Source organism: Geotrypetes seraphini, chromosome 7 (assembly GCF_902459505.1).
Source record: "Geotrypetes seraphini chromosome 7, aGeoSer1.1, whole genome shotgun sequence".
NCBI classification, from domain to species: domain Eukaryota; kingdom Metazoa; phylum Chordata; class Amphibia; order Gymnophiona; family Dermophiidae; genus Geotrypetes; species Geotrypetes seraphini.
In genome coordinates, this window is record NC_047090.1 from 18917837 (window position 1) to 18934961 (window position 17125).

Consider the following 17125-nt stretch of genomic DNA (forward strand, 5'->3'; position numbering starts at 1 on the left):
CTGCGCTGCTCCTTGTGACCCTGGGCAAGTCACTCAGTCCTTCATAGCCCCAGGTACATTAGCTAGATTGTGAGCCCACCGGGACAGAGAGGGAAAATGCTTGAGTACCTGATTGTAAAACCGCTTAGATAACCTTGATAGGCGGTATATAAAATCCTAATAATAAAAAAATAAATTAAAAAAAAATTTATCTTGGATAATTTTATAAAAGCTTACTTGATCATTTAAACATCGTTCAACACACTAGCGAAGAGCAATCCTCTATATGAGGAAAGATATATGCATCACCTTTTCAAATTGCAAGTATGCATTTCAAGCTAAATTTTACTAGCACAGAATCAGATGAAGGAGACTGTAGGTAAGTAGTATAATGGGTACACCTTATGTCAAAATGAGTGACAGCTGTCAGATAAGGATCGACAATCAGTGTTCACTTCTGGGTTAAGCCCAGCCCACTCTCTGCCCAAACCCTGCCCACTTTTACTCAAACCCTGTCCAGGCCACGCCCACTTTTCACATAGCCCCACCCATGCCCTGCCCACACCCCCTCCCACCCATGCCCCACCCACTTTCCGTCCATGCCCCACCCCTCCCATAGGAATGAATGGTGGTAGCCCTGTCCATGCCACATCACCAGAAATGCACTTTCTGAAGACGTCACCGGAAATGGGAGTGCCATGCCCTACCGGAAATGTACATTCTGATGACGTAGGCGGAAATAGGGTAAATGAAGAGCCGAAAATGTGCTTTTCTGATGAGACGGAAATGCATTTTCTGATGATGTTACCGGAAACAGACTTAGTCAAAACCCTGGAAATGATGTGGCCAGAAAAAGAAGTGTCTGTATTTTAACAGTTTTTAAGTTAAAAGACAGGTTTTAAGAACTCATGGTTAGAGCAATGCATAGGCAGATCACAAAACAAAAGACATTTACAAATTCTTTCCTGTTTTGTTTTGTTTTTAAAACAGACCAGTGCAGAAACAACTTAGAAAAGGCTGCATTTTTTTCTTTCCTGTTTTTTTAACACACTTTCAGTAGGAATTCTGAGTTAATGGTTAATGGGCAACACCCCGGTTATCATGGTAACAGCTAATAAGCCACTTGCAGCCCCCTGATAAAGCCAAGGGGGGGGAGAGGGGGAGGTGTGTTTAAACCTGTCTGAACATGTCCCGGCTCTTTCACAAAACAGAAATAAAAAAGTTCTAAAAAAAAAAAACAACTGTCACCTAACGGCCACTGTTAAAAGGCAGAGTGTATTTCCGGGGTCAAACACCCCCCCATTTCCGGTGACGTCATCAGAAAGTGCATGTCTGGTGATGTGGCATGGGTGAGGCTACCACTATTCATTCCTATGGGAGGGGGTGGGGCATGGGCGGAGAGTGGGTGGGGTTGGGTTAAGGCATGGGTGGGGCTATGGGAAAGTGGGCATGATCTGGGCGGGGCTTGGGTAAAAGTGGGTGGGGCTATGGGAAAGTGGGCATGGCCTGGGCAGGGCTTGGGTAAAAGTGGGCAGGGTGTGGGTGGAGAGTGGGCGGGGCGTAACACGAAGTGAATGCTGATTGGTCGATCCTTATCTCTGACAGCTGTCAATCATTTTGACATGATGTGTACCCATTATATTACTTAGGTAGTTTATACTTGTAGCAGTTTTCAAAGAAAAAGTACTGTAGGTGCATTTGAAAGTTAGCCCAAAACCTGCAGGTAAAATATAAATTCAACCTTTGCTGGGAGCATTTTTATAACAGGGCACCTCTGTCAAAGTCCAGAAGAGGTGCCTATTTGAGGTCTGTATGCTTTTATAAAATTAATGCCCAGAATCTGCCTTAGTAGTGCAAAAATCTCACAAATTTACACTTGCTCCAAAAAAGTGTAAATGTGTATATGTACTCACGTATTTTATAAAATATATATGTATATTGCAATTCTCCTTCTGCTTTGCGCAAATTATCTCCTCAAAAGGCTTTCATTTAGTATGCATGTAAGTACATGCAATCTTGGCATGCATATTTATATAGTACACTCACATTTAGCCACACAATTTTATTAAAGACTAGTGTTTTAGCCTGATACATTTGCCCCACCTCTACCATGCCCAGACCCTGCATCCCACTGATCCCAGTCCAACCACCTCACCTTTCATTATTTCTTTAGTCCTCTGTATCCTTTTGGACCTCGTCGATCCTCCACTGCATTTATCACCAAACAGGGTCTTTCTCTCCGTGTGGGTCTGGCCTCCTGTACCCCCATTACTTACCCGAGGCGGCAGCAGCGGTCCTGACATACCAACCCCTCCTCTCTCAGTGCCCCAAAGCAGCAGCGGTCCTGCCCCCTCCATCCTCCCTGGTCTATCTCTCCCTATCCCCCTTGTAGCCCCTCTGTCCTTCTCCTCTGTCCTTCTCATTCATCTTCCAAATCTGACATCTCTCCCTACCTCCCATACACCATCCCTGAGTCTCTCTGTCTTTCCTTTACTCACTTGACTCCAACATCTTTCCCTTCTCCCACTCCCCCTCTCCCTGAATCCAGCACATCCTGTCTCGTGGGCAATTCCTAGATGTAATTTATTTTTCCATTTTGTAAAGTTAGCAACTAATAGTCCCTGCACTGTAAGAAAAGCCAAATAGCTGCAAGTAATCTCCTGAAGCTAAGCTGCAACCTCCGCACTCTCTCTAGGACTCTGCCCCAGTGCGTCACTGGCGACGCCGTCGCCCAGGGAGTAAGAACTGAGGTCACGTGATCACTGTTGTTAGTGATGAGGGCCGGCATCTGGTAACTTCTGAACAGTGAGAGGCAGGGTCCGGTAAAAGCTTTGTCAAATTATACCCCACCCCCCACCCCTTGTACAAAGTGAACTACAGATAGCTGTCCAAACATTTTAGAAAACATGGACAGAGCCTCCCATCAAAAAAGAAAAATATCTCTGATATGTTTTTTTTTATTTGTAAGCTGTTTGGCTTTTTGGAAAAATACGGAGGAACTGCTGTTGTACAGACCAACAAGGAAGATCAGAAGACTGCAGGATTCCATCGTTTTTTGCAAGGACTGCATCAGAAGACTGGTGAAGAAAGTGAGTTTGAGTGTGAAGTAGTGAGCTAGAGATAAGCGACCTGTGGCCTATTGAACTTGTTGCCTTATTAAGTTCCGATATGAAATAAAATGTATGTAATAATTCTTGTGGCTCAGGTGAGGAAAAAAGTTCCAGAGCTAAGTAACCTGTGGTGGCAGTTTATACTGTAAAAAAGTGAAGATATTCATTTCAAAGTAGAAAGACTATAAAACCTTGACCTTTTATTCGCATTCTTGAGTTTTTTTGAATGTGCCCTATGAACTTGTTGATTTTCTATGACTGGAAGGTGAACTCTTCTCTCAGGGAAGTTTAAAAGCCTTCCCTTCAGAGTTTCATATCTCTGAGCTTTTTTACAAGCCACATAGGGCTACATTTCATTGACTCATTTATTGTTGAAACCAGTTGCTTTACTATAACCAATACAGGGCAAGCAGTTTCTTCTACCATGTCTGTCTCAACAGCAGTTTATGGACTTTTCCTCCAGGAAATTGTCAAAACCCTTTTTAAAACCAGCTATATTAACCACTCTTACCACATCCTCTGGCAATGCATTCCAGTGTGTAACTATTCTTTGAGTGAAAAAAAGAAGAAACAAAGTGTTGAAATTGCTAGATCATCTTTTTGTCCTCACCAGTGCTGCTAGGCTGGCTAAGCCAGCATCTAAGATGACCATTTCCAGATGGATTTATAAGGTGATCTCGTCAGCATACATTGGCTGTGGGAAACAGCCATTGATTTTCTTGAGAGCACACTCCACTAAAGGGATGGCTTCTTTGTGGATGGAGTCTCGGGCAGTCCCTCCCAAGGAGATTTGTAGTGTAACTATGTGGTCCACTCTCCATACATTTACAGAATTTTACAGAGTGGATGTCACAGCAATAGAGGATATAACCTTTGGGTCCTCAGTTTTACGGGCAGGCTCATATGTCCTGCCCTACACTCGAGTCTGTTTTGGTATGTCTATAGTCAGGACTCTTGGATATATTGGACATATTGGACCAGAACAGAAGATTAGGTTCTTACCTCGATAATTTTTCTGGTAGATGTGTCTAGGAGTCCTGTCAGAATTTGCTTGCTTACTTCTTTGGACAGAGTGTATGTACAAAGCTAGAGATCTTCTCCTACTAGTCTGAGATGAAGAGGAAAACACCAGACTTAAAAAAGAAAAAGTGAGCCTCTCAGAGCTCCATAAGTATTAGTGCTGGTTGCACTTTGACAGATGGGTTATTTATTCCACCTGGGTTCCAATTAGCAGAGATGTTCCCCGTACCCCTCTTTCCTATTTCTTATGTTGATCAATTGCTTTGGTACAAAATGAAGAGGGCACTTCAGCCACTGGAGGAGATGGAATTGAAGAATGTAAATTTCATCCTTCTCAACACAACTCTTGATTTGGGGGATATTACGTATAGTCAAGACTCCTAGATATATCAGAAAGAATATTATTGAGGTAAGAACCAAATCTTCCGTAATGAGTCTTAGCAGTAACAGAATAATGTATTTATTTATTTTTAGTATTTATATACCACTTATAACCTAAGTGGTGTATATTCAGGTACTCAAGCATTTTTCCCTATCTGTCCTGGCAGGCTCACACACTATCTAATGTACCTGGGGCAAATTGGGGATTAAGTAACTTAATTAAAAGGGATTAAATTTAAATATAGTGTTATACTATCATAATGTATTCAGCTCAAAGGATACCATAAGGAAAGGAGGAAAGAGCCTCAGACTCCCAGCCTTTTGAGCACAGAGTTAAGTGCTGGTACGCAGCCTTATTGCCCTGTCGCAGCAAAACGCTGGCAGGCCATTTTGACAATCATCATAATGCATCAATCCTTGAATTTCGTACTGTCTTGAACAATATGGGCCTCTGTACTATGATTGCTAGCCCAACCCACTCAGCAGGCCACACTTTAGACATGGTTCTTGTACAAGAATCACATAAAGATCGCTTCTGTATTTTCAAAATTGAGCAAAAACCTTAGTCTGATCATTTCCTAATTTTTTTTTGTACAACAAACTAGAACTCAATCTTCAAAATCAATCCCCAAAATCATTATGACATGTGACTATACTAAACTTGATGCTTCCTCTATAACTCTCAACTTTAATCTTAACCTAGAAGAAAAAATTAATACCACTATCGATGATAAACTTGCCATATGGAATGCCTCCATATCTGATCTCCCCTCGCAAGCAAAAAAATCCTTGGTACACCCCCTGGCTGAGCTTGATTAAAAAAACAACTGCGTTCTCTTGAGAGAAAATGGTGACACAATAAAACATTAGCTGACTTTAACAAATATAAAGAGCACGCTACATACTATAAAACGGAAATTAATAAAACAAAAAAAGCCTATTATTACAAACAAATCAAAAAAGCTAAACATACGGCCACACTGTACGCTATAACTAAATCCCTCATGGCAAAAAAAAAATGTAGTTAGTATGTCTGACCATATCCCTACTGCTCAGGCTATAGCCACACACTTGACTGATAAGATACAGAAAATCAGAGATGCAATGCCATATTCCAACAGTGACAACAAAGATCTAACTTGTGATAGGATATGTAACGCTACTGCAGGAAACAAACCCTTAACTCCCCCATTTTCTAAATGCTCACGATTCACTTTGCCAACCTTTCAAGAAATTAAGAGATGCCTTAACTCAATAAACATCACAGGAACCAGTAATGAAGTTATTCCTCCTTTTCTCCTGAAGCGATTATTCCCAATTTTCGGCCCATGTATACTACCTTAGCTTCTGGATCCCTATCAAAACAGTGGAAAGAATCAATCATCTACCCTAGGATTAAGGACCATAAAATCAGTGTCCAGGAAATATCTAATTATCGGCCCATAGCCAACATCCCCTTTTTAGCGAAGCTTACTGATAAAATCGTCATCTCACAAATCACCAACTTCATCGAACAAACAAATCTAATGGGTTACAGGATCCGAGGCAACATGGCTTTACAAAAGGTAAATCGTGCCAAACGAACCTGATTGAATTTTTTGATTGGGTGACCAGAGAGCTGGATCGAGGACATATGCTAGATATAATTTACTTGGATTTCAGCAAAGCCTTTGATACAGTTCCTCATAGGAGGCTGTTGAACAAACTTGAAGGGCTGAAGTTAGGACCCAAAATGGTGAACTGGGTCAGAAACTGGCTGTCAGAGGGTGGTGGTTAATGGAAGTCGCTCGGAGGAAGGAAAGGTGAGTAGTGGAGTCCCTCAGGGTTGGGTGCTGGGGCCAATCCTGTTCAATATGTTTTTGAGTGATATTGCTGAAGGGTTAGAAGGAAAAGTGTGCCTTTTTGCAGATGATACCAAGATTTGTAACAGAGACTGAAGAGGGAGTGGAAAATATGAAAAAGGATCTGCAAAAGTTAGAGGAATGGTCTAATGCCTGGCATCTAAAATTCAATGCAAAGAAATACAGAGTAATGCATTTGGGGATTAATAATAGGAAGGAACCGTATATGCTGGGAGGAGAGAAGCTGATATGCACGGACGGGGAGAAGGACCTTGGGGTGATAGTGTCTAAAGATCTAAAGGCGAAAAAACAGTGTGACAAGGCAGTGGCTGCTGCCAGGATGCTGGGCTGTATAAAGAGAGCCAGTAGAAGGAAGAAGGTGTTGATGCCCCCGTAGAGGTCATTGGTAAGACCCCACTTGGAGTATTGTGTTCAGTTTTGGAGACCGTATCTGGCGAAGGATGTAAGAAGACTTGAAGCGGTCCAGAGGAGGGCGACGAAAATGATAGGAGGCTTGCGCCAGAAGACGTATGAGGAGAGACTGGAAGCCCTGAATATGTATACCCTAGAGGAAAGGAGAGACAGGGAAGATATGATTCAGACGTTCAAATACTGGAAGGGTATTAACATAGAACAAATCTTTTCCAGAGAAAGGAAAATGGTAAAACCAGAGGACATAATTTGAGGTTGAGGGGTGGTAGATTCAAAGGCAATGTTAGGAAATTCTACTTTACGGAGAGGGTGGTGGATGCCTGGAATGCGCTCCCAAGAGAGGTGGTGGAGAGTAAAACTGTGACTGAGTTCAAAGAAGCATAGGATGAACACAGAGGATCTAGAATCAGAAAATAATATTAAAAATTGAACTAAGGCCAGTACTGGGCAGACTTGCACGGTCTGTGTCTGTATAGGGCCATTTGATGGAGGATGGGCTGGGGAGGACTTCAATGGCTGGGAGAGTGTAGATGGGCTGGAGTAGGTTTTAACGGAGATTTCGGCAGTTGGAACCCAAGCACAGTACTGGGTAGAGCTTTGGATTCTTGCCCAGAAATAGCTAAGAAGAAAAAAAAATTTAAAAAATTTAAATTGAATCAGGTTGGGCAGACTGGATGGACCATTCGGGTCTTTATCTGCCGTCATCTACTATGTTACTGTACCCTAAACAAACTGGATTTCACCAGCACCATTCAACCGAATTTTCACTCATAGGTCTGACCACAAAAATACTTTACCATCTCGACCACCATCAATCAGTCCTGCTTATCTCTTTGGATCTTTCCTCTGCATTTGACACAATTGATCACAAACTCTTGTTGTCACGTCTCCAAGAAATTGGAATCTCAGACCAAGTCAAGGACTGGTTTCTCTCCTTTTTTCCAACACCTCATCATCAGAAACTTTTATAAACAAACATGGTATTCCCCTAGGCTCCATCTTATCCCCTCTGCTTTTTAATATCTTTATGGCACCACTCTTAACTCTTGGCCAATCCATCAGCTTTACAATATTTGCATACGCAGACGATGTACAGTTGATTCATCCAATTAACCTTAATGACCCAGATGAAATAATACTCATTAATCAGAAATTGGAGAAAGTCAAATTATGGCTAGACTCAAATATGCTGGCCCTCGACTTGGAAAAGTCCAAAGTAATAAGAACATAAGAATTGCTGCTGCTGGGTCATACCAGTGGTCCATCGTGCCCAGTAGTCCACTCGTGTGGCGGCCCTTAGATCAAAGACCAGTGTCCTAACAGACTAGTCTTACCTGCGTAAGTTCTGGTTGAGCAGGAAATTGTCTGACTTAGTCTTGAATCCCTGGAGGGTGTTTTCTCCTATAACAGCCTGCAGAAGATCATTCCAGTTTTCTGTCACCTTTTGAGTGAAGAAGAACTTCCGTATGTTTGTACGGAATCTATCCCCTTTTAACTTTAGAGAGTGCCCTCTCGTTTTCTCTATCTCGGAGAGGGTGAACAACCTGTCTTTATCTACTAAATGTATTCCCTTCATTATCTTGAATGTTTCGATCATGTCCCCTCTCAGTCTCATTGTTGTACCAATGTCCAGGTCGTTTATAAATATGTTGAAAAGCACAGGTCCAAGCACCAAACCCTGCGGCACTCCACTTGTAACGCTTTTCCAGTCCGAGTATTGTTCATTTACTCCACTCTCTGTCTCCTGTCCGCCAGCCAGTTTTAAATCCACATGAGTATTTCACCCTCAATTCCAATTTTTCAAAGTAGTCGTTCATGCAGAACCTTGTCGAATGCCTTCTGAAAATCCAGATATACAATGTTGACTGGGTCACCCTTGTCTATGTGCCTGTTTACTCCCTCGAAGAAATGCAGCAAGTTCATCAAGCAAGATGATGTGATCCTTTATCAGTGCCTTTACCATCTTTCCCGGTACCGAGGTCAGACTTACCGGTCTGTAGTTTCTCGGATCTCCCCTTGAACCTTTCTTGAAGATCGGCGTAACATTCGCCACTTTTGGAATCCTTTCCAATTTGATCGACAGATTAGCTATTAGTTGAAGCAGTTCAGCTATAATCCCTTTCAGTTCATTGATTACCCTCAGATGGATGCCGTCCGGTCCTGGGGATTAATCGTTTTTAAACCTATCAATCTGCCTGCATACCTCTTCTAAACTGACCGTCAACCCTGTCAGTTTCCTGTCTTCGTTACCTGCGTGTAGCCTGTCAGCTTCCGGTATGTTGTGTATATCCTCTTCGGTAAATACAGATGCAAAAAATGTGTTCAGTTTGTCGTCGATGGCTTTGTCCTCCTTTAGCACTCCCTTTATTCCATAGTCATCCAACGGCCCCACCGTTTCCTTTGTGGGTCATTTCCCCTTAATATATCGAAAGAACGGCTTGAGGTTTTTTGCCTCCTTGGCTATTTTTTTCCTCGTAGTCTCTTTTGGCCCCTCTTACCGCATTATGACACCTGCTTTGATGTTGTTTGTGCTTTTTCCAAAGAAGGTCTGTCGATCCAGGCTCCTCTTAAACTCAACACTTCAAACATTAAAATTGTAAACTTCTTAAAACTACTAGGGATCACTTTTGATAGCAAATTTACTTATCATCTTCAAATTAATACAGTAGTCCAGTGTTGTTTCCATAGATTGCGAATGATCAGTTCACTTGGCTAAATTGTTAGAACCTTCTTCTTTAAACATACTAATCCATTCCTTAGTGATATCATGTATTGATTATTGCATTGCCCTCTATAGAGGAATAACAAAAAAAGAACTAAGACGCCTCCAAATTGTACAAAACACCACAATGAAAATTATATTTAACGCTAAAAAATACGACCATGTTTCCCCCCTCCTGCGTAAAGCACACTGGTTGCCCGTTGAATATAAGATTAGTTACAAAATTGTATTACTTACATTTGAGACACGCCAAAGTAACCAACCAGATTTTATCAATAGTTTACTAATTCCCCACTGTCCATCTAAAACACTTCGTTCTATGACACAAAACCTTGAGGTTCTATCTCTAAAGCATATTAACACATTAAGATCAAATAACTTTGCAGTGACTGCACCATCGCTCTGGAATTCTATTCGTAATTGCATCCGTGAAGAAGTGTGTCTGCTTCATTTTAAAACAAAGTTAAAAACATTTCTGTTTCAAGATGCATTTGATACCTAATTGCCCTTGTAAGGGCTAAACACAAGCTGACTGCGGATGGCAACATCTTTCCCCTCCCTGTTGTTTTTTTCCTTAATTGTTCTCTTTTGAAAAATATTGTGGTCATTCTCCTTTTCCCATTTGTTACTGTTTGTCATTGTTTGAATTTATTATGTAGATTTTATTTGTCAAATGTTCACCCCTATTTTATATGACGAAAGCTGTATTTTTATTGTATACCGCTCAGAAGTCTGATTGAGGGGTATAAGAAATTTTAAATAAACTTGAAACTTGGCTGATGGGCTTAACAGACTTGCTGTTTTTGAACAAGAGTGTGGAATGCTGATAATACCTTGAACTGCAAGGGATAGAGATAAATGTAGCTTAAAGCTGTTGTTCATATTTTATGCTAGCATTCATCCAATCGCAGTTCTAACACACTAGCAGGAAGTGATTTTATGGTCACTCCCGAGTACCTCTGTTAGGCCCCCTGCAGCTTAAGAAAGTAAGTCTGAAGCATGTGTGTTGACATTCATGCCACAGTGTACAATCATAATAATAATGAAGTAACAGAAACAGGTAACAAAACCAGAACTATATATTTTAAACAAAAATATTAATAAAGATGATTGAACTTAAAAAAAAAAAGAAAGTAAGTCTGGAATATAGTGTTTAGCTCTGAGGAAGTTTTTTTAAAATATAAAAACATTAAAAAATTATAAAATGATTTATTACTAAATTATAAATTATAAAATTAATTATTTGATTATGAAATTAAAAAATTGATAGGGAGTTATAAAATTAACAAAGAAACAGGGAGGAGGAAGTTTTTAAGCCAATGAGTTAGCTCATGAATACAGCCTGCTTGAAAGCTAATGAGCAGTGACAGGCTGGGAGTCTGAGGCTCTTTTCTCCTTTCCTTATGGTATCCTTTGAGCTGAATATATTATGATTGTACTAATATTTTAGTCCGTTACATTAACGGGTGCTAGAATATATGTCTGTGTCTTTATTTCTGTCTCTCTCTCTCCCTGGCCCCTTTGTCTGTCTCTCTCCCTGGCCCCTTTGTCTGTCTGTCTTTCTGTGTCTCTCCCTGCCCCTGTGTCTTTCTTCTTTTCTTTCTATCTGTCTCTCTCCCTGCCTCCTATGCAGCAGCATTTCTGTCCCACCACTTCCCTGTGCAGCAACCACAGCAGGATTCCATCCCCCTCCATTTCCCTTCCCCCATACCACTTCCCTGTGTAGCAGCAGCATTTCCCCTACCCCCCCCCCTTTCCCTTCCCGCGGTCTGGCCGGCTCCCTTAGTCCCTTACCGCCCCCCTTCCCTTCCCGCAGTCCTGACTAACCTTCCGATTCCAGCAGCGTCTGCAGCACTCTACACACGCTGCTTCGAGGCCTTCTATTGCCCAGCAAATCAGGGCAGTAGAAGGCCTGGAAGCAGCATGTGTAGAGTGCTGCAGACGCTGCTGGAATCGGAAGGTTTCAGGACCCGCAGTCCTTGCCGGACCCGAAGCGAGTTCTGGGTTTTTGGGGTTTTTTTACGCGGGCCCAGCCGGAGCAGGAGAAGAAGCCTGGGAGGCAGCAATTAAAGTCCGTTCCGGCCCCTGCTGATGTTGCCCTGGCCAGTTCACATCCTTGAGAATGCAAGAGCCGCCGCATCCGACAGGCTCCGCGCCGCCGTGTGCATGCGCACTCCTACCTGCAGGTCCCTACAGCTCACGGAAAATGGGAGCACGCAGGTGGGAGTGCGCATGCGCGCTTAGGGCTTTATGATATTAGATAATACTATATTGAAAGTTAATCCCTTTTAATTAGGGAACAAGTGAATATATCCCCTAGGTGTTTGGAGTATTGAATTGTTGGTTTCCTTGGGGTTGTGTGATTGTGGAGTGTTTCACTTGGGATTAAGTAACTTACCCAGGGTTACAAGGAGCAGTATGGGATTTGAACCCACAACCTCAGAGTGCTAAGGCTCTTACCACTGTGCCACACACTCACAATCAATTCAATAAGGGTAAAGACAGCTGTTGTGATGTAGCCAATTGCAACAATAGATTAGGTCAGGGGTGCCCACACTTTTTTGGCTTGCGAGTTACTTTTAAAACGACCAAGTCAAAATGATCTACCAACAATAAAAATTTAAAAAACAAAGCACACTGTACACAGAGAAAATGTTAATTATCATTTGTATTTGGGGTTTTATTCAGAGGTTAAGGCAGATGACTTTAAAATATGGAATGTCACCTCAGTAACAACTATACAAAAATAGACAAATATACCTCTCCCCTTTTACTAAACCACGATAGCGTTTTTTAGCGCAGGGAGCTGCGCTGAATGCCCCTCACAGCTTCTGATGCTCATAGGCTCCCTGCGCTAAAACCCACTATCGCGGTTTAGTAAAAGGGGGCCATAGTGCAAAATATAGACAGCAGATATAAATTCTCAAAACAGACACATTTTGATCACTAAATTGAAAATAAAATCATTTTTCCTTCCTTTTTGTCTGGTGATTTCATGAGTCTCTGGTTGCACTTCCTTCTTCTGTAAATCCAATATTTATTTCTTTCTGCCTTTCTTTCTTTCTGCCCTCTCCCCTTTTCTTTCTGTCTCTTTCTTTCTCTCTCCCCCTGCCCCCCTCTTTATTTCTGTATTTCTTTCTCTCTTCCCCTCCCCCAAGCCATTGCGCTGATTTCTCCACTTCTCCAATTCTTTCTCTCTCCCTGCCCCCCCCCAAGTCACCACGCCGATTTCTCCCTGCTTCCCTGAGTCATGCCTGGCGTGTACAAGCGCCAGGCCCACAAGCCTTCACCTCCGATGTCAATTCTGACGCCGGAGAGGAAGTTCCAAGCCAGCCAGGCAGTGATTAGCTGGCCCAGAACTTCCTCTCCGACGTCAGAATTGACGTCGAAGCTGAAGGCCTGTGCGTCCGACACTTGTACGAGCCTGGCCTGGCTCAGGGAGGCAGGAAGAACAAGATCGCAAAGGCAACGTGATCGACTTGTATTGCCTTTGCAATCTACTGGTTGATTGTGATTGACCATTGGGGCACCCCTGATTAGGTTCATAAGGTTGCAAAACTCTAGAAAAATAAGCAGGAACAAAATCATACAAAATTTTGAAAACTAACAAAAATTAAATCTCACTTTATTAGCAACTGGAAGCCAAGATGAATTAAGAGTACGACAAAGATCATTTTCTTCTAGCACCCTCCATTTGGACTTATCTTTTCTGAAAACCAAAGAAGAGGCAAAGTATAGGTGCTCTCTGAAAATAGTTCTAATGCAGAAGCTGAGATTGATTTGCTTACTGCACCAGAAGGTCTTTAAAGAGATATTTGGTTGCTTTGTTAGCTTGACTTCGTATTTGATATATAAAACTGGTGATATGATTTTTGGTGCTGTTCCTTTTGCAGTGTAACCGCAGAGTAATGAGCAACAGAATTTTTCTCAGTTCTCTCTCTTTTTGCCTCTACCGTTCCTAAGCTGCCATCACACTTGATGAGACTGGACAGCCTCGCATGGCATCTCCTCTGATGCATATTGAAGGATTTATTTCTGCTCTGACCAATGCAAATCAGGATGGGAGAGTGATCCTCAACAGACAAGGTATGGGACTCACTGAGACAGGAAAGGATACTTTGAGTGCTGAAGCAAGACTTGGAATGAGATTTTTGTAAGATGTTTTTCAGACAAGTATAGAAAAGACATACCCAAGTAAAATAAGGGTACATAAATTTTATTTCCTCTAGGAATTACAAAAAGCAGATTGAACACATAAGCATGTTTTCATATAATTCTCTATTATCTACATATAGGGAGGCATCTAGTCTCTCCAAATTATCTAAGATTATAGGCCCACTACTGTTAGGTAATAAAAATGTGTTAAAGCTTTATAAAATATTAAGGGAGGTTGATAGAGAGAAAGACATCTCCTTTGATTATATATGGTCTGGTGACCTAAATGTAAACCCTGGGGAGTTGGACTGGAAATCATTTTGGACACACTCTGCAAGGCCCACTATGTCGGCATCTATTTGCCAATCCACCTATTTTACTTTACATAAAGCTTATTGGACCCCCATTAAAATGGCTAGAGTATTATATTCATCTTTGGATATGGGTTGGTCTTGTCATCAGCAACCTGGAACTTTCTTGCAAATTTATTGATCGGGTATTTGGTCCATAATTCAAGTGATAATGCATATGAATAATAATGTGTTACCTTTGTCATATAAATCTATTATACTGTTCTGCAAACCCAGATATCTCGTTACCAGCATTATTCAATAAAAGCTTTGATTCTGTGGTTTTGCTAGCCATTCATCATATTATCTGCAATTGGAAAGATAACTCTAAGCTTAACTTTCCCTTGAATGGTGGAACCATCTCTGTGTTATTAGGAAATATGAGGAACTAATAGCAATTAAGCAAAATAATATTGCTAATTTTACTAGAACGTGGGCCCCTTTAGATGAGTTCTGTAAGGACTTCTATGATAACGTTAATTGACCCCATTATGCTTTGAGAGTACGCAACTTATTCTATTGTAGTATTGTATTATTGATATGCTTTGTGTACATTTCTGCAATGTAGTACTGTATTTCTGTTATGTTTATGCATGTCTGTATTTTAAAAATTCAATAAAATATTATATAAACAAAAGAGAACTTCATAAATTTGCCCCTGTCTTTCCTGTTAGCAGAAAGCATACTCCTTTCTTTGAAACAGACAGTGCAGTAATCATAGAACTAGAGGACGTGAATGGAGGTTGCAGGGAAGTAGGCTTGGGAGTAATGCCAGGAAATACATTTTACATAGAGGGTGGATGAATGTGAAGCCCTTCCAAGAGAGGAGGTAGAGTCTAAAACTGTGAATGGATTAAAAAATGAGTTGGATAGACACAGGGACAGGGGAGCTGAAACAGAAAAAAGATGACAATGCAACTCGGCTGTTGAGGAGTTACCTTGGGCAAGAATAGTGGAAATTGAGGCTGATGCCGGACAGACTTGACTGGTCTGTCCCACAAATATTGGGATTCAAGCGCAGGTTGGATGCACACCTTCTTGCATATCATATTGAGGGATACGGTAAAGTCGGGTCTCCAGAAAGGAGTACCTAAATGGGCCGCCGCTTGTGCGGAGCACCGGACTAGATGGACCTCGGTCTGATCCGGTGAAGGCATTTCTTATGTTCTTATGTTAATCCAGCATGGGGGAACCGAGGCCAATGCCAGCCAGACTTCTGTGGTTTGTGTACCTCAGAAGATGAGTCATCAGGGGGGAATGGAAGACAATGCCAGACAGACTTGATCTGTGTGGTCAAATCCAGCATTAGGGAACAGAGGCTGATGCTGAACAGACTTGTGTGGTCTGTCCTGCAAGTGGTGAGAGGCAGAGAAGAGTAACGAAATCCAGCATGGGAGAACAGAGGCCGATGTCGGACAGACTTATACAATCTGTGTTCTGCACATGGTAAGAGACAGGTGAAGGTTCAACAATTCCAGTGTGTTGATCATTTTATTGTCATATACTGCGAGTGGGGGGTGGGGAGAACTGTTAAGCTTAGGAAGGAAGGGGAAGGCATCTTGACTGATAAGTTGAATACTGTAAGTAGTATACCACATATCATCCCCATCACGTTTGCCTGCTTATATCGTAAACATGGTGGTGACATCACAATCAGCATTTCCAGTGCAATAGGAGAGGTATGCTTAGTGTGACCATATGGCTCCAGAAAAAAGGGGGCGGATTGACCGGGTTTTACTTCCATTGAAAGCAACCAAGATATCTCAATCTGTTCTCCTTACTTCCATTGCTTTCAATGGAAGTAAAACCCGGATGTCTCAATCCGTCCCCTTTTTTCTGGAGCCATATGGTCACACTAGGTATGCTGAACCTTAGGATACTCTATTCATTCTGGTGAGCATACTGCAGACAGATGTTAATCAAGTTTTTGAAACCTCCTCCTCCTCCTCCCAGGAGTCTCCTGCCCACTTCAGTTTCTCTTTCTTTTTTTCTTTTGTGATAGTTGTGTGGGTTTTCGCTCTAGTCACAGTCTTTTTCATGGAATCAGAGATTCCTATTGATAAGGGTCTACTCTGTGTGGAGAGGAGCAGATTTTAAATCTGCAGCTGGCAGGTGTTTCCTTTGGGGACCTATTTTAGCCAACCTTCTGAAGATTAGTGGAGCTCAGGATCCATTCCCTTGGGGTTTGCTCACCCCTTTGACTTGGTCATGGGCTGGAGCGCTAATAGCATTACTTCAGGACGCTCACAAAGCCAACTGCGTTTTGTCCCCCCCTTTCATAAGAGGTCTGGGAGGGTTGAGGATAGTCTGTGGAAGTCCAAACAGCAGCCCAAAGATCCCAGCAAGGTGGTTGAGTGACTGAAAGCAGAAGGCCTCTCCTAGAACAGCTACACCTGAGAGGAGCTGAAGCAGGCAGCAGCAGTACCATTTCCCCAGCACATGGTTTGTGAGTAAGGCAGAGACAGCCTGTGGGAAAAATTTGGGGAGGGTCTTCAGAAGCTGTTTTTGATAAGCACTGAGATGATTTTATGCTGTTTTTTTAGCACTAAAATTCACTAGCAGCAGCCATCTTGGATTTTCCTTTTTGCCAAAGATTATTTGAGCATTTCACATCAACCAGGAACTCAGGCTACCAGCCTTTCAACCTATGGGTTCTAAGAAGAAAGACAATGTTTTAAAGCTGCTGGATGTCTGCAGAGTTCTCTTGCATTTCCTGGAAGTGACTAATGAGTTTTGTCTAACGAACCATCTCTTTGTACTAACCAAAGAGTCAAACCAAGGCAGACTAGCCTCCAAGGTCACCATTTCCCAGTGGATTCGGACAGCAATCTCCTCCACCTAAGTTGTCTGCGGCAAATAACTAACAGTGACGTTGAAAGTATATTCCACCAGAAGAGTAGCAAACCATTCATATTGCACTGGAAAAAGAGATTAGGTTCTTACCTTGATAAATGGTATGCTAAAACCCCTGTTTATGCTTTATGCTTCATGGTCCTCTCCATAGCTAAGACTTCTCTGCCTGTCAGGCTATGGGTTCAGAATCAATTTGTAAATAGAATCTAAAGAGATAATTGAGCTTCACTAATGTTTTAAGCTATTGCTTTTATTCATTGAGTTTTACTGTTCAGTGGTAAT

At 41.9% G+C, this 17125-nt stretch overlaps 1 protein-coding gene across 5 annotated transcripts in view; it reads left to right on the forward strand.

Moving 5' to 3' along the window:
* DDX11 (DEAD/H-box helicase 11) overlaps nt 1–17125 on the forward strand; it is a 249208-nt gene that overhangs the window by 135997 nt on the left and 96086 nt on the right. For all 5 annotated transcript variants that reach the window (XM_033952044.1, XM_033952040.1, XM_033952045.1 and 2 more), the window contains 2 exons: nt 2948–3068; nt 13449–13571. In XM_033952044.1, coding sequence (XP_033807935.1) covers nt 2948–3068; nt 13449–13571 — 244 coding nt within the window. The remainder of the gene's footprint in view (nt 1–2947; nt 3069–13448; nt 13572–17125) is intronic.